The sequence below is a fragment of the Panthera onca genome, chromosome E2 (genome assembly GCF_046562875.1).
Source record: "Panthera onca isolate mPanOnc1 chromosome E2, mPanOnc1 haplotype 2, whole genome shotgun sequence".
NCBI lineage: Eukaryota > Metazoa > Chordata > Mammalia > Carnivora > Felidae > Panthera > Panthera onca.
Genome location: NC_138353.1, coordinates 24,941,198 through 24,958,442, shown reverse-complemented (window position 1 = coordinate 24,958,442; position 17,245 = coordinate 24,941,198). Strand labels below are relative to the sequence as shown.

The following is a 17,245-nucleotide window of genomic DNA, read 5'->3' as shown; positions in this document are numbered from 1 at the left end:
GTAAGAGTTTAAAGCATCTGAAAGGTTTTGGGAAAGGATGAAAGCACTCAGTAAACATTAGAAACAAGAGCCTTGGAGGTCAAAAGACAAAGATAACCATTTAAAAGAAAGATCAGCACACACTCCCTGAGGAGGGAAAATAAGTGAATTGAAGGCGCCTAGCACTGATTAGGCACAGGAAGAGGCATGCTACATGGGAATGGACCACAGGTCCCTCAGACCCAGGACTTCAGGCCCCTTCTGCTAAGCACACTTTAATACCAGCCCCTCTTCACTCCATCCACAGCTGACCCGCAGCCCAAGTCACCTCTTCCCCCTCCTCCTCCTCATCCCGATCATGCCCCTTCCCTGCCAAAGTTAAAACTTAACACAAATCTAATTATCTCCATGTCCTTACAGCACTCCCCTCACCTTCAAATCCTTCAATGGACATTGTTACTAGGACAATGACCTAAATCCTAACATGGCCACAAAAGCCCTATAGGACTAGGGCTCCAGTTGCCTCCCTAGCCCATTTCTGGAAACTGGCCCTTGCTACAGGTGCTCATTCACTTCATCTCTCCATTTCCAAACATAAAGCCTCCTTCCAGCTCACAGCCTCTGCACATGTTGACCTTCTGTCCCAAACACACCCTGACCCCTGCCTCCCCTGTTCACACCTACATATCCTCCAGATCTCTGCTCAGCCATCCTTGTAGAAACATTTCTGCCCCCTGACAGCCACCCCTGCCACCTGCTGCCCCTCCTGTAGCATTTTGTCCTGTTCACTCAGAAGAGAAACTGAAAGCGTGTGATGAGACATTTATTTGATATGAAGGCTAGTCTGATCCAACACGAGTATGTAAACAGAGGCCAAACGTGTTTGGTTGCCACCATCTCCCCAGCACCTGGTACAGTGCTTGGCAGAGAAGGGACACCAGTATGTACTAAGTGAGAGAAAGGCCAATGCACCCTTGAGTGCCCATGGCTCTTCTCCAGCTGGATCTGCAGGTGTGCACTCTGGAGGGAAACCAAGGCTGCAGGAATATCCAGCTTCAAGATGACTGAATGGGGTAAGGACAGCAGGATGGGGGACACAGCAGGAACCAGAGAGTAGCCAACCCCTCCCTCCCAGGCCCATCCCCCGGCTGGTAGGCTCACACGCTTGGCCCTAGCATGCAAGGCTATTCTTCACATGGGTGAACATTAGATAACACGTACAGAAATGCCGTCACTGGCACCAGTGGTCAGGTAAATGTTGTCTGGGTCTGCAGGCACACCGCCATCTCTCCTGGTAATGTAGGCAGCCACGTCTTCACGGATGCAATTGACACCCTGGCTAGCACTGTAAGAGCCTGTAAGACAGCAAACAAGACAGTGACTAGAGAGGCATGGTAACTGGTGCTATGGAGTTAGTGAAATCTATATAATTAGCTAGGGTGGGGTTGGGAAGGTCTTGGAAGGGACCCAACTCCCACTACTCTAGGCTGTGGAATGGTGGCAAGCTGTTTAATCACCTATCTGGGCTTCATCCACCCACCCTCTCATCCAACCATCCACCTGCCATCCATCCATCTGCATATTTGTTCATCTACCCACCCACCCCCCCATTCATCCACTCAGTATTCACTGAGAACCCATTATATGTCAAGCATTATTATAGGCCCTGGCTTCCAATCAGTTAAATGTGCCCATACCTGTTTTATCTACCCTTGTGGGATTTATACACGTTCTACAATAGTATAAATCATTACAGCTGGGCTTGCTATGTCTTTATCACCTCTGCCTACACACAGTTCCACAGAACCTGGAAGAATGGGTCAACCCAAAATGGCACCAGCTGCCAGCCCCAGGAGTCCAGATCCCTGATTGGTACTAACCACAGATCCCTGGGGCTGCTGGGCATGACTCCCCTACCCCCACCCATGTCAACAATATCCTTAGGCTATCATTTGGATTAAAATCCAGACTACCATTTACATTTAGTTCAAAAACAGGCAAAACTAATTTACGGTGCTGGAAGGTAGAAGAACAGTGGTGACCACTCTGGGGGGGGGTGGTATGACTGCCAAGGGGCACAAAGGAGCCTTTCTGCAGCACTGGAAATGTTCAATGTCTTGATCTGGGTGGGGGTTACACAGGTGTGTACATGTGCAAAAACTATTTGAGCTGTACATTAATATTGGTGCATTTTACTATAGGTTTGCTATACTTCAAATAAAGAGTTTGTTGGGTTTTTCTGTTGTTTTTTTTTTTTTTTGTTTTGTTTTGTTTTTTTAGGTCAAACCACTATGTTTTTAGAAAGAATTTGGAAATAGGTAGCTGCACATGCACAAGATCTGGTAGGAGTCTCAAAATGGTGAGCTGAACTCTCTGGGGAAGTGAAGAGGAGGCTAGGGGTCAGAGGTGGGAGGCAGAGTTTTCATTCTATATCCTTTGATACCATTTACATTTTATACCACATTTAAAAAGAACCAGCCTATTCCTTCTAAGTCTACTGCAAAACCACCACCAGGAGGCAGGACAGGGCTTCTTTGGGCCTCAGTGGATATCAGTCCAGGCCCTGCACCCTGGAGGCTCTGCTGAAGAAGGCCAGGCAGGCTCTGCCTCAGCCTGTGTGTGAAACTGGCTCACACTTCCCCTCTGACAAGCTATAAAATGGAGGGTTTGGAAAAGAGGGGAGGCTGGGCCAATTCTCTAAAGTTCACAAGGCAAACATTAACATGTATCAAATCTGGGTGGTAGGTATAAAGTCTTTTGTTACATTACTTTGGGTATTCTGTTGCATTGAAATATTTTGTAAATTAAAAACAGTGGGGAAGTACAAATGCTGGTGTTAGAGAATTCTCCCTTTACTGAGTGACTTACTTATTGCTGAACTTCCATCCTCAGAAACTTGCTAGGGCTCCCTATTTTCCTAAGCCTTCTCTTAATGCTCTCTTCACTCCATGGGCCATTCGCCATGGGATGAAGCCTCCCCTTCCTTCTTGCCTCTAGTTCATCCACTTCCTTGAATTCCCAGGCCTTCTGCCATCCGCAAATGCCCTGTTCCAGTAGGCCATGACCTTCCAACCCTTTTCCTTTAACTTTTCTGTTATGCTCCAAACCACACTAGTCCTTCAAAGCTCTAATCTAGTCTCTCTCCAGGGGGCCTGTCATAAAGATACTGCCCCACCCCCAGCCTCTCTCCTGACCTGCAATTTCTCCAGTTATTTATGAAGCCCTGCCTCCCCATCTTGAATATAAGTTCCCTGAGGGCAGGGGCCAGATTCTTCTGTGCATCTCTGCTACAGCACCTATCCCCCTGCCTGGTCTACCCCAGCTTGGGACCCACTGCCCTCAGGCTGATGGCAACCTGCCTCCCATGGCCTACAAACTGGCACCATCACCACTACCAAACTTCCCAGCCCCATCACATACGCCCCATCCAGACCTCTTCACCCAGTTCTTAAACCTCAGGGCCTTTGCACACACCATTTCTTCTGATGCATTGCAGGTTCTCTATTACTCACCCTCCACATGAATTTGAGATGTATTTGCTCCTTAAACCCTCCCTGGACATTAGAATCCCTTGGTAAAGCCCCATAACTCTCTGCTCTTTCTCCAAGAACTCATGAAAACTAGAACATTTTTTGTTGTCAATTCTTTTTAATGTTTGTTTCTCCCAAATCTGACAGTGAGCTTTGTGAGCATGGAAATTCCATTCACCTGGTTCACCAGTGTCCCTCAATGCCTAGAGCATGCTCAGGGAGGACTAGATAAGGGCTAGATTCCACCTTAATCCTACCTAAGATCCAAGATACAACTTGAGAGCGGAATTACTTGTCAAACAGATAATAAAGGAAACTCTAGTAAGAAGTAATTTTAAAGGGCATGATAAAAACATCTGGGTGAGCTTTAAGACCTTGTATGTGTATTTAATAATCCCCACTTGGGTCAGGGTAGCCCTGGGTACTGACATTTTCTATTTCCTTTACCCTTATGGGCAGGCAGGTTGTTAGGCTGCCCAAGGCTTAGGTGACAGAGCACCACTCCCTGATGATACTGCCCTGCCCTCAGCAATGGACAGGAACTGGTAGCAACCTCCAGGGACAGGGCTTCTCCATACCTGACAAGGGGGGTTAGCACATATCTCAACCTTCTTCACAAGCCTAGGAGATGAGTACAAAGTATTTCCTAGTTCAAGGATGAGGAGAGGGGCTCAGAGAGCACCTACCTCACCTATCCTCATAAGGTCCTCAGAAAAAACTCAGTGCAGGTCCCCAAAACCCCAAAGGCCAACTTTCCTCTTGCTACAATACCCCAAGAGGAGACTCACAGGAACATGGCTTCTCAAACTCCTTTCCATAGCCTGGCTGACAGAGTTGCAAAACTTGATGAAGTTTCCTCCATGAAACAAAGAACTCCTCCCCCTTCCCCAGACATTCCCACCAGACACGCAGAAGGCAAACACTCCCTCCTCCTCTCTCCTTGCAGCTTCCAAGAGTCTTAGGCCCATGGCCAAGGGGTCTTTGAGAAGCACCTTTGTCCTCTGGGCTGGGCAGAGGGTGCAGAAGGAAAAGAGCTTGGAGGCCGGGCCTCTGGGCTTATTGGGCAGCTCTCTACCAGCTTGTGGTTTAGGCCTTGCCACACAAGGTGCTGGCCCACACCCTACCCAGGCTGATGGGCAGGAAGCAAGGGGCAGCTGGCCCCTTCATGAGAAGGACACCATTAAGGACAGTGACCAGGGCACCTAGGTGGCTCAGTCAGTTAACCGTCTGACTTCGGCTCAGGTCATGATCTCATGGTTCATGAGTTTGAGTCCCACATTAGGTCTCTGTGCTGATAGCTCAAAGCCTGGAGCCTGCTTCAGATTCTGTGTCTCCCTCTCTCTGCCTCTCCCCACCCTCTCAAAAATAAACAAACATTTAAAAAAAAAAAAAAAAAAAAAAGGACAGTAACAGACTTGGACAGAGGGCTGGCGCGGTAACCATGGCAAGGAAAGCAAGCATAGGGCTCTCAATAAAGGGAAAGAGCAGAAAAAGGGAGTGGAGAGGCAGGGAGATGGCAGAGAGGCCAAAGGTAGCTGATCCTCTGCTGAACAAGCCATAAGAATCCTTCTTCCACATTCTAGAACATTTAGGCATGTGTCCTAAAAAAGCTCTAAGAACAACTGTTTTTCCTGTAGTGAGGAAAGCTGGATCTCCTGTGTAGGTGCTGGGCAAAGGAATGGGGCAAAAACAAACAGAACAAAGAACATAAGATGAGAACAAAGAGCCAGAGGGCCAGAGGCCGGAAATCCATCTCAGCAGCAAAGGGAGAGAGAATATCATTTTCACATGTACAGGGGCCAACTTCTGGGGCCTCCCTCCATGGAGCCCTCTGGTGCCTGGTGTGCCCCCTCAATAAGGAGGCAGATGGCTGGACATGGGCTTCCGACAGAGAGGACCAGAGGCTGGGGTGGCGGAAGCACAACCAGAAGGAAGGAAGCCACCAAACAGGGGTCACAGGCATCTCACAGCACTTCCCTTCCCCCGTAACTGACTGCCACTTGCTGGATGCTGGGCAGGGGCCACAGACAGGCAAGAAGGCTAGACAAAGCCACACACTGCACCCAACTGCCTGTCAGTGAGGCCAATCACTGGGTTAAACCCTCTCCTCTGACAGAGGGCTCAGCTATCCAAGCTGGCTCCCAGGTGTAACACCAAAACCCAGGCAAATGTAGGCTCTTGTACCTGATGTGCCCCGGCTTACCAAAGAGGGCATTGACCTCACTGCCTTGCTAACAGGAGGTTAGCAGAGCACAGACAAGAAGAAGAACATTATTTTTCCCTTTACTCTGCAGGTCACCATCCCATGCACATTCACACACTCACTCACATGAATAACTCTCCATTCGGGGTCAGGGCCCAAGCCCACGCTCAGAGCACACTTTCATTTCACACCCTCTGGGACCTGGCCAGTTGGGGGCCTCACCCAGGCTGTTTCCGCCACAAGCCTGTAGGATCCTCCGGGCTCGTTTCTTAGCATCTTCTGGGAAGCTGGGGCTGTCCAACAGGTTTGGGTAGGTACAGAGTGCCATCACCTGGGGGAAAAGAGGCATGGCTGGGCTCTCAGCACCCCCCCCCCCCCACCCCAGAGCCCCAGGAGGGGTATGAAGATGACAACTCAGGGATGTGTGGCAGATGTGCTCCACAAGGGTTCCAGCTGGCAGGAGCTTGGGGGCGGGTGGGGGAGGAGCACACTGGGCTCTCATGCTGAAAGGTGGGGTACATCAGGACCTGGGCTTGGGGCCCATAGGGGGTCTTCCAGAAGAGGATCCATGGGACAGAATGAGCCTGTTACTCAGTCCCTGGCACCAACTCTTCCAAAGAGGACAGTAGTCCACACACCAGGGGGCTCCTGAGAAGGGGCGAGAACTGAGCAAGCAGGTGAGCCCCAACTGACAGGAACATAGACCCCTTCCTAACTCACAGACTGACTGTCCCTGATCCCCGTGCCCCAGGCCCCCTCCCCCTTTCTCACCATCATCCCCTTTCCTGGCCAGAATTGAAAGCCGGTCAGCTTTCTCATCTCTATAACAGAGAAAATCACCCTAACTTCACAAATTAAGAGGATTAATCAAGGAAATGTTTGCAAAAGTGCTGGTAAACCCCAGCTCACTGGGCAAGTCTAAGCTGGCAGCTTAGGAACTGTGCCAGGACCACTAAGGGGAGGAGGGTGCTCACAGCTCTGACCCCAGCTGGGTGACTTCAGGCAGGTGCTGGCTTCTTGGAGCCTCATTCTTCTTCATTTGTACAAGGGCAGTGACCCAGCCCTCCTCCCAGGGGCACTTGTGAAGAAGAAAGGAGATGCGTGAAGGCTGCAGGAGGCCAGCATCAGGTGGGAGAGGCTGGGCTTGCCAAGGCAGAGCAGGGTTTAGGAGCATGTCAGCCAGACAGAAAGGCTGAGGCAACAGGAACCTCTTCATGCCCAGAGTCCCAGGCATGTGTGGGGAACATCTTTTGCCTCTCCCCTTCAAAGCTGCATGATTCCAGGACAACCAGGGCCCCCCAGCCTCCTCCTGCCTCCACTTCCCTGGCTGAGCTGCTCTATTTGGTCTGATCCATTTCTCCATCCTGGGCCCAGTTTGGGTCTTATATTCACAGTCAGCTGGCATGCTCCTGAGGTTAGCAGCAGTGGCCACAGCAGGGGAGGCCAACGGATGTCCTTCAGGTCAGTGTCAGCCTCGGTTCTTTTCCTCATACCCTATGTGTGCTCCCTGAGCTAAGGTCCCCCAGCACCCCCACACCCCTCCACCAAGAGCTGGGCAGGGTCGCCCCTCCCTGTATCGCCCCCTGCAGCAGGAGACACAGGCTGAGAAAAGAACTGGGGACTTCAGTGCTCAGCTTCCCTGCCTGCCTGACCCTGTGAACCTTAACCACACAAGGACCATATTTTGCTCCAAAAAGGGCCCCAATTCTCCTCTAGGAAACAGCTTTCATCACAGCTGGTCTCCAGTCTCTGTTCAGGAGGCCCTATGGCATTCTCACACCCTATTTTTACCCCTCCAGCCTATCAATCCCACAATTTGAGCTCATGCAGCATCCTTGTGGTTGGTGCTCAAACTGAAACATTAACACCTGCCTCCCGGAGACCTCAGGAGCAAGCTGGGTCACATCAGCAAGGCAGCCAGGAGAGCAGCAGCTGACAGTGATCACCAACCCCACACTCTCCTGCTGGGCTAGGGATGAGCGTTTTACACTCATCATTGCACTGAGGCCCCCAGCTGTGCTCCAAGGCAATGCTCTGGTGATCTCCACTTGCTCAAAGCCACACAGCTGGTAAATGGCAGAGTTAACACTTAAATTCGGGGTGTCTCACTTGGGAAGCTGTATCTGGACTCCCACATACCACCTCCCAGCCCATTGGGACTCTACCTCTCCAGGCTGCCTCTCTGATGCCCTCATCAACCAAGCTCCAAATTCAGTATCCAAGACCATGGACCGTGGAAAGGCATGCCTGGGAGCCTTGTACACTAGAGTAACCCCAAAATGAGTCTAGGAATTCTAGACAACTTTGGAAGGAGAAGAGGTTGAAGGAGAGACCCAGGGGACATCAGAGAAATGGGCTGGCTCTACCAGTCTCTAGTTCCTTGCTCTCCCAGCAGCTTCTGCTCCTGAGGGCCAGCTTACCTGTCGGAGGAAGGTTATTGGCTGCTGGCCCATGGCCTGGGCATCCCCAATGTTGGCACGGATGACCTCAGTGAATGGTTTCTTGATACCCTGAATAGAGAGAAGGCAACAGGTGGTTACTTGGAGACTCTCAGATCCTGGATTCCAGAGGCCAAGCAATGCCCCCACAGGATATTAATAAACACTCCTAATTTGAGCCTTAGCAGGTGTCGGGCATAGTGCCAAGCCCTTGACATGGCTAGCCCCATTTAACCTTAACCACCATTCCCATGAAGAAGAACTAGTATTAATCTCATTTTACAAATGAGGAAAATGAGGCTTCAAAGGTTAAGAAACTTGCCTGAGGTCATTCCAAGATCACTCTTCTTAACCACTATGCTCACTGCGCAGCACCACTCCCCCTCCTTCTGAGAAGGCTGAAAGAGCTCTCCAGGGCTGCCATAGCACCCTGAGGCAGCTGCAGGTCCAGGGCCAGCCAGCTGTGGCCTGGGAGGGATGCCTAAAAGAGGGCCTTGGGGCAAAAGTGGTGGAAGGCAGGGGTCAGCAGCAGAGGCTGCCAAACGTCAGGGAGAGGCTCCCACTACTCGTCCCCAAGTGCAGCTCTACCTTGACAGCCTAAATAAATAGCAGGGGCACTAAGGCCACCCTCCCCTCCAGAAGACCCCAATCAGCAGGGACCTCTCAGGTTGTTCCCTTGCAACCTGACTTTGCAGAATAAAAAATGTGGGCTGATTTTTACTTTAAAAAAAAAAAAAGCATCAGGGATGGAAAGACTGGCTGATGAGAAAACTCATGGCCACTGCCTGAACAATGTGTTCAGCACAGGAAGGAGGTCCCAGAGAGGAGGAACTCAGAGACCCCACCAACGGCAACGTCACTGGGGGTGACTGAAGGGGTCAGTCCTGGCTGACGTAAAGGGGAAAATGCACTTTGGATGGAGGACTGTGGGGATCTAGAAATGTGGGGATTCCACAGAGCTCCTTGATAAGTCCAGAATTAGCCATTGGAAGAGTAAGAATCAGTAGCAGGTTCCAGGACCTCCCAGAGCGGCTGAAGGATTATCCGAGACAAACAGTACGAAAGCACTCGGCAGAGTACAAACATCATCATCTTACAAAGCCGGACCAAGGACGAGGCTGAGAGGGTCGTGGTGGAGGAAGAAGGAGGTGGGGCAAGGAGGTGGCAGGACCGAGGGGTGGCCTGGGTAGAAGGCCTGGCCACCTTCCCATCTCCAGCTGCCCTTTCCTCAAGGGCATGCTAAACACAAATTTTAAACATACAATTCTATGGCTTTGACGCTTCTCTCCATTTCACACAATGTGTGAATAAAAGCACCTTTAGAAAACTTCCCCTTTTTTCAAATCAGTAATGTATACTTTAAGTAAAAAACAGTGGCACACAAGTTTTCCTGACCCTCATCTGCCACCCCTAAGACCCTCCTCTATAGAAATTCTCTGGCTGCTCTGGAGCAAAGAGGGATGGGTGGCTGAGGAGGGTGTCCCATAAATGGCCCTAGACTAGAAGGGCTTAAACAGGGCTTGATAAGTCGCCAAAAGCTTCTGTGGGGGAAAGCTCCCTTTTAATTCCCTTGTGTTCCTTCTGCGGAGCTCTTTGGAGGTGGCCAATATGGAAAGAGGTCCCAGGGTGAATGGGAGAAGCAGCCAAAGGGTCCTGAGGGCCAAGGCATGGGGTGACACCACCTTCTGCTCCAGGGATAGGACAGGAGTGAGAGCACGCACCTTAGAGACAGGCAGTGAGACATGCAGCCTCAGGGCTTGCCCCACAGATGGGAGGCAAGAGGCTGGGGATGGGGGAGGGACCCAGGCCATTGTGTGCAAAGGGGCAGGCCTGACCCAGCCCTTGGCACTGGCCTGGGCTCCTGGCAGAGGTCCCCTCTATCCGCCTGACTGAATTACATAGTTCTCTAGGTTCAGCCAGTTGAACACAGGTGATTTCCATGGTATGGGCATAGTCCATTCTTTGGTAGGGAGTAACTCGGTCACAGTCGAGGGCCAAGAACAAACATGCAGCTGCGGGCCCTCAGCCAACCCAATGCAGGGAGGGAATGATGCCTGGAACAGAGCACTGGATGTCCCTTTCCCGTGCCCTCCGTCTGCCACTGCTCAACCAATTCAGGGCCTGCTGACAAGGAGCCTGGGAACACTGAACATCTTTCTTGGGTCTGGGTACCCACAGACCCCAGACACTTTGCTGTGATGGATGTTTTGGGGGGTGGGGTGGAAAACTGGCTCCCGTGAATGGGCCTTCCCAAAAGGCCACCATATAGAGGAAACTTCTGGGCAGACTTCTGTATCTGGACACTCAAGATCTACATGGAATGGGAAATACCAAGGAGCAAGGGACAGACTCCTGCTCACAGTGACTCATCCAGGTCTGACAGACACACCCAATGCTAACCTTGCTTCAACCCCGCCCAGGAGCCTGCCAGGTCAGCACTAGCAACCTAGTTTCCTCTCACAGTATCCTAGAGCCCATCTAGATAATCCACCTGCATATATTCAGCTCAGAGCTGCCTCCCCGTGCAGCAATGAGATGAAGGTCCCACCCAGGGGAGCTCCTTTCCCAACATTCAGCTTAGGTAAGGATCAGGGGAGTAGGCCCCTGGGTTCTTAGGGATGCATATTTCAGCAGGTGTTAGCAGGGAGAAAGATTATCATTGTCTTCCCAGCTTACAGGCCCAGCATCACCATGAGGGCGGAGGGGATGACAGATGATTTTTTTTTTAAGTTTATTTTATTTTGAGAGAGAGAACAGGCAGAGAGAGAGAGAGAGAGAGAGAGAGAGAGAGAGAATCCCAAGGAGGCTCTGTACTATCAGCACAGAGCCTGATGCGGGGCTCAAATTTACAAACTGTGAGAAACCTGAGCTGAAATCAAGAGTCGGACGCTTAACTGACTGAGCCACCCAGGCACCCTGGATGACAGATGATTCAAACAGGCACATGGCAGTTTCCTTGAGCGAGTGATGGCTCCTGTCATTTCATGTGACACGTGGGTGGAAAGGCTTGGTAGGACAGTTTTTCCCCCAGATAATTTCCTTCTCATTCAACAAATACTTATGGATTGCCCATGCCCAGTGACAGGAATGAGCAAAACAGGAGACACTACCACCCTTCAGAGCCCAGGCTGGTAACGAATAACACGTGGGTGCAGGAAAGGGAGAGAAGGCACAGCAAGTACCAGGCCAGGAACACCATGTGAAAAGACCCTGAGGCGGTGGACAGGACTAGGGCAGGCAGGAAGTCCTACAGACAGCCCCAGAAGGAGGTCCCAGAGACAAACTCAAACCAGTCCCCACTGTCCCTGAAAACAGGTGCATTTCACAAGTGAGGAAACTGAGGCTCAGCACTGGGTCTGGTCCCAACCACTGTGGAAAGACAAACAAAGCTAGAAGAAACCCAGCTGAAGCTATAAATGCCCACAATTAAGAGACTAGATGGGAGCTCCAACGGCTGAGTTTCCTAACCACGAAAGCAGGGAAGGCTGGGTGTAGGATTCTGAACTCTGGGGGTCTGTGGGAGGGTCAACCATAGAAACTGAGACTCACAGGGCAGAAGTAGGGATGAAAGATGAATGAGCTCCAAATAGGATAATTCATGACAGCAAGGCTAAGGCCCAGGAAAGACAGAGCAAACCCCACAGAATGCACATTCCCAGACCCAAAGAGGTTCAGCACAAAGGCAAGGACAGGGGTCCATTGGTGCCTCTCCTCAAGCAACTCTCATTAGTTTGAGAAAACGGCTCTTAAGAGTTCTAACCGGCTTCTAGCTGTTTTCAAAGCATTGTTACTGACATTGCAAACTAGGCTTTAGGAGAAATATTTTGCAAAGGAATAAACTGAGGCCAAGGTAGTCTGAAAGACCTGTCTGAGGCCCACAGCACATAAAACCAAAGCCCAGGGTATAGGTCTATGATGACTTGAGCAGGGTGGGTGGTAGAAGATTCATCCTATTATAAGCCCACACTACACATTTATTTTATTTATCTTTATTTTTTGTTTTTTATTTTTGAGAGAAAGAGAGAGAGAGCATGCGTGCATGCCCATGCACAGTGGGGGAGAGGCAGAGAGAGAGAGAGACACACAGAATCCAAAGCAGGCTCCAGGGCTTGAGCTATCAGCACAGAGCTTGACACAGGGCTCAAACCAATGAACTGTGGGATCATGACCTGAGCTGAAATCAGATGCTTAACCTACTAAGCCATGCAGGTGCCCCATCTTTATTTTAGAGAGAGAGAGAGAGAGCATGCACGCAAGTGGGGAAGAGAGAGAATCCCAAGCAGATTCCATGCTCAGCATGGAGCCCAATGCAGGGCTCGATCCCATGACTCTGGCTGGGATCATGGCCTGAGCTGAAATCAGGCATTGGACACTCAGGCGCCCCTACCTACACATTTATTTTAAAGTAGCATCTAAACTCTGAAGAAAATGACCAATTAGATTTCACCACCTGTGCTTGGAATAGCCAGGGTTTTCAATCTTAGTTCTTAGCTGACTATAACCATGTGTTATAGCACCCCCATTTTTTACCAGGGTTTAGATGAGCACACACTGATGTTAACAGTCATAACCAGTTTTTCCCTCTATGAATGTTTTGCCTCAACTGTATGTACTTTACAAATAGAAGTAAAGCCATTCCTCTGTCTCTACTTGTGCCAACTTCCTCCCCTCCTGCAGTAAAGGAAAAAAGAAGTAGGTTGAGGAAGAACTGACAGATCTTTTCAAAACTCCTGCTAATTGCAGCTTATTTTTAAGTGCCTCTCCCAGCTAACAGCAGGATCTGAAAAGCTAACAGTGTCCCCCCCTTGGAGCTGCTGTCAGGGAGAAACAAGGCCTCCCTGAGAGCACACAGACTGGAGAATGGCGCCTTTCATACCCACTTAGCCAACCTCCCCCCTCCTTCAGGCTTTCCTGAGGATTCTCCCCTCTATCACAGAAGGAAGAAGGATGGGACTCGCCCATCAAGCCACCCCAAAGTCAAACACCAGAACCATGTGTCCAGCCAAACAGTGGGTAGTGTTTGCAGAGCACATGGTGAAATAATTCCATAAGGTAGCATAATGGCCAGGACACCTTCAGATGGACAAGATGGTACAAAAGTCAGGGCGGGGGACTTTGGGCCCACAAGCCACCTCTTTCCTCTTACAGACCAGGGAAACCAAAGCCCAGAGAGCATAGGAGATTCACCCAAGTCACCCTACTCCCTGCAAACCCTTGCTCATCCCATCTCTACCCAATCAAACCCTTTATAACATCAGTCCAGTTTCAGTCACTGCAATACAAAACAGAGGTAGAAAAAAAAATGAAGCTGTGCCAAGCCCAGCCCTCTCCCCACCACCCCCCCACCCTGCATGCCAAAAAAGACTGGGAAAATATGGCTCTCTCAGAAGGCGCCCTGTGTAAGCTAGTAAAGTGGACAGAGGTGGTCTCCCAAAATGAAAGGTTTAGGTGAGGCTATGCCAGCTTGGTCGAGCTATGTCTCCAGCACCTAGACTGGGAAACAGAGACTCGGATGAAGTGAGAATAAAACACGAAGAGATGGGCTTGAATGAAAACACCAGACGATGCAAAGTGGACACAAAACACCTCAACTCACTCAGGAGTAGGCCATGGGAGTGTAGGGTGTCTATACCAGAAATCACAGGTGTTTCTGGCTTAAATGACCAATAAATTTGTCCACCTCAATCATGGAACCATATCCTACTGGAAACCCTTGATGGTTCCCCCACTTCACACCACAAAACTTTGCACCATAAAGTCCTGAGCCCAGCACCCAAGACTCCAGTCCCCCTTTTCTGTCTCATTCATCTCTCATATGCCCCTGCCATAGCGCTCTTCCAACAGCACCATCCCCTTCCACAAATGCCCAAAAACTTCCCAACCTTCTGTCTTTGCTCACAGCCCTGCTCCCACATGGAATGCTCTTACATTTTTCTCTGCTAAAAAATCCCACCAATCTTTAAAAAATTGGGGGAGGAGAGGCTCGGGCCCAGAGAACCGTATGGCAGTCAACCTCCTGAAGGCAAAGACAGGGCCCCTTTCTGTCCTAATCATCCTCCTACTTCATGAAGCCCACAACCAAGCTGTTATTTAGCAAAAGATAGATAGGGATAATCCCTGGAACCCCTACCAGCTCTGGAATCCGAGAAATTAGCTGTAAAGTGATAAACCAGGAACAATCTAATCTCAGCTTTGTTTTAACAGGAAGACTGTTGTCTCCAGAACCGTCACCTCCAGTCAGCCAGATATCAACAAGAAGCAGAGCAGCAAAACTCATGTTTTCTGCCCCTGGCCCATAGAAACTGAGCCAGCCTTCTTTAAGCCAAACCCCAATCAAACCCCTACCCAAGGAGTCAGAGGGAGACACTGGACTCTGATTCGTCCAGCTCATTAATTTCAGTCAGGAGAACTGGGCATTCCACCGTAGCTTTTTCCCATGCATTCAAGGGACAGTAAGTAATCAACTTGCCCCCCAGTCATCCAGTTCTAGTGCCTCTGAGAGCAAGATCAAGGAACCCACCCCCACCCCCCTTCTGGGTTAGAACTATCTTAAGCAAGCAGCTATTTCATCAGATCTTACAAATCTTAGGAGTGTTTACATTTTTTTTTTTTTTTTTTTTACATTGCCTCTCTTGACATGGCCTCCTAAATTCCACTCAGATTAGAACTGGTGTCCTACAGGGGCATCTTTCACAAACACCAGTCACCCGGTTGGAAGGAGGGAGAAATCACCCCTGGGGATGTGGTCACTTTACAGCAACTATGAACTAAAGCCACGATCCTAGCCAGCCAGCCACTGAGATGAAAAAAGTCCCAGAGCCATCCTACCAAAGGCCCCAAAGGCCCAAGATTTTGACTACTCACTAGGGACGAATGTGTCCTCAGAAAACAAAATGTGGTGGCTAATCAAGGTTCCAGTGAGGGGCCTAAAGGAAGGAATTGTTCAGGATCCTCCTCCACACTTCTACTCTTGTCATGAAATCATTACTGGCAGAATGACCCAAAAGGTCTCAGACGGAAAGGAAAAGGCTTTGGGAACAAACCCAAGTCTTAGAGCCTTCCTCCTTCTCCTCCAACCTAACTTGATATCCTTCCCACCACTCTCATCCAGCACCCCCTTACACCGCTCCTCCCTTTTACTTTCTTCAAAGCACTATTCACTATCTGAAATTCCCGTCTATTTCTTTACTGCTTGTTGTTGCCCTCCCCCCATGGATCTTGGTTTCACTCGGGTAGGACAGTCACATAACGTGCAGTGCCTGGCACTACAGTCGCTCAATTACAACTGATGAATTCAATTCAACAAGTGAACGGTATCTAAGGGCCTTACTTTGTGCCAGGTGCCCGGCACTACTGGATGAAGGGATGGGAGATGGACATTCTTCTTTTAGCCAACTAAGGAGCTGGCCACAGGGGTGGGAGTGAGTCAAGCGGGTGGACCCCAGGCGCAGGCAGCTACTGCTCTCCCCCTACCCCACTTCAGCTCCCCTTGGGCCCTACTAGGGCCCTCCCACCCCGCTAGCCCGGCGCCCGCACTCACCCGCTGCAGCTCGAGCTCTATCTCACCCGCCTTGAGCACGATGGGTCCCCGCACCGCGTACTCCACAGCCTTCACCTGCGGGTTCATGGACTCGAGCGTAAGGATGCGCTCGCGCCGGCTCCGCTCCGGTCGCACCTTGAGCACCGCGGAGGCCTCGGCGGCCGCGCTGCTCTGACTACGGCCCCACGGGCCTGGAGTCCGGGGGCAACAGCCCAGCCGGACCAGTGCCGCTGCCCGCTGCATCGCGCGCCCGCCCAGGAAAACCTTGGCACAAAAAGAAAAAGAACGAACACGTCGTGCACAATCCAAGGCAAGCACCAGTGCCCCCGCCCCCAAACCCAGCCAAGGGCCTTTTCAGCGAGCAGTGCCAGCCTGGCTCCGGGGCTGGGTGCCCATCCCCCGGCGACTCGGACCCTCCACCGCGCCACTGCAGAGCCTAGCAGTTTTGCAAAAGCTGCACCTAACGCATGCATCAACGTGCCTGTCGCCACCGCCTGGCCACCCCTCGCCGTGCCCCGCTAGCGCGCGCGCTTAAAACTGGTCCCGGGCTCCGGCACCAGCAGCCGCATCTCAGCGCCCCAAGCCCGCACAGCCCGGCCCCCAGCGATCGCACACCCACAGCCGGCGGATCCGCCCCGGGCTTGCCCACTGACTCCTGGGCCTTGTAGTTCCCCCAGTCTGCTTCCGGAGCTGGTGTGGGGGGCTGGATCAACTACAAGTCCCAAAGTGCCCCGCGCCGGCCCGATAGGGGGCCGGGCAAGAGGCGGGAACGGTCTTCGGAAGCTGCCCGAGTGGGAGGGGGCAGCCTCTTTGTCCTCGCTGAGGGTGCTGAGAGTTGGGCTGCGGCCAGAGTTGGGCTGGGGCCAGCCAGAGGCTGTTCTTTCAGCCTTCTGCGAATTTAGAGGTATTTGCAGCGTCTCCTTGGAGGGCATCCCGCCTTCCCACAGCCCCTCCCCCCACTACCCAATACCTGCGAGGAGGCAGGCTGAGAGATGGTGCAGTCCTCGTCCGGAGTTTCATCATCCAGGGCCCTACAGTGGCTGGTAGGTTAGGAGTTTGGGACTTCACTGCCACTCTTACCCCTTCTGAATGTGGGTTTCCTTGTTAGAAAAGCGGAGGTCTGAACCTAGATTTTAAGGGTTATTGTGAGAAATAAAGGACCAGCACCTGGCAGGTACCAGGTGGTCAGGCTTTTCCTGACTACTCCGTCTGGAGTCTGTCCCCACCGTCATTGCCTCTTTATTTCCTTGCAAGCATCTGAAATTATCGTATTTATATACTTCTTACTGACTTGTTAAGCTCCATTCACCACGTAAGCTCCAGAAGGGCAGTTTTCTTTGTTCATCCTATTCATATGGCACCTGTAAAGTTTCCTGGCACATAGTAGGCACTAGTAAATATTTGAAGAATGACTGCTCAGCATAGGATAGCTATTATTTTTGGCAAAGATATTGACAGGCAGAGGCACCCTGGCTCCCTGAGGGTGGGCAAGAATAGGACTGGAAGACACCAGGTCTGAGACCCCAAAATCCAGGGAGTATGTGAGAAAAGTCAC

General features: G+C 51.1%; 1 protein-coding gene across 2 annotated transcripts in view; it reads right to left on the bottom strand.

The window, feature by feature from the left end:
• The window catches only part of GPT2 (glutamic--pyruvic transaminase 2), a 34,090-nt gene extending 17,795 nt beyond the window's left edge, over positions 1-16,295 (bottom strand). The window contains exons 1-5 of one of the 2 annotated variants that reach the window (XM_060650833.3): positions 16,172-16,295; positions 15,691-15,954; positions 8,133-8,222; positions 5,935-6,043; positions 1,201-1,334 (exon numbers count right to left, since the gene is read on the bottom strand). In XM_060650833.3, the coding sequence (XP_060506816.1) occupies positions 1,201-1,334; positions 5,935-6,043; positions 8,133-8,222; positions 15,691-15,933 (576 nt within the window). In that variant the 5' untranslated portion in view covers positions 15,934-15,954; positions 16,172-16,295. Of the gene's footprint in view, positions 1-1,200; positions 1,335-5,934; positions 6,044-8,132; positions 8,223-15,690; positions 15,955-16,150 lie in introns of both variants that reach the window. The other variant, XM_060650831.3, reaches the window with a different exon arrangement.
• Between the last annotated feature and the right edge of the window lie 950 nt (positions 16,296-17,245).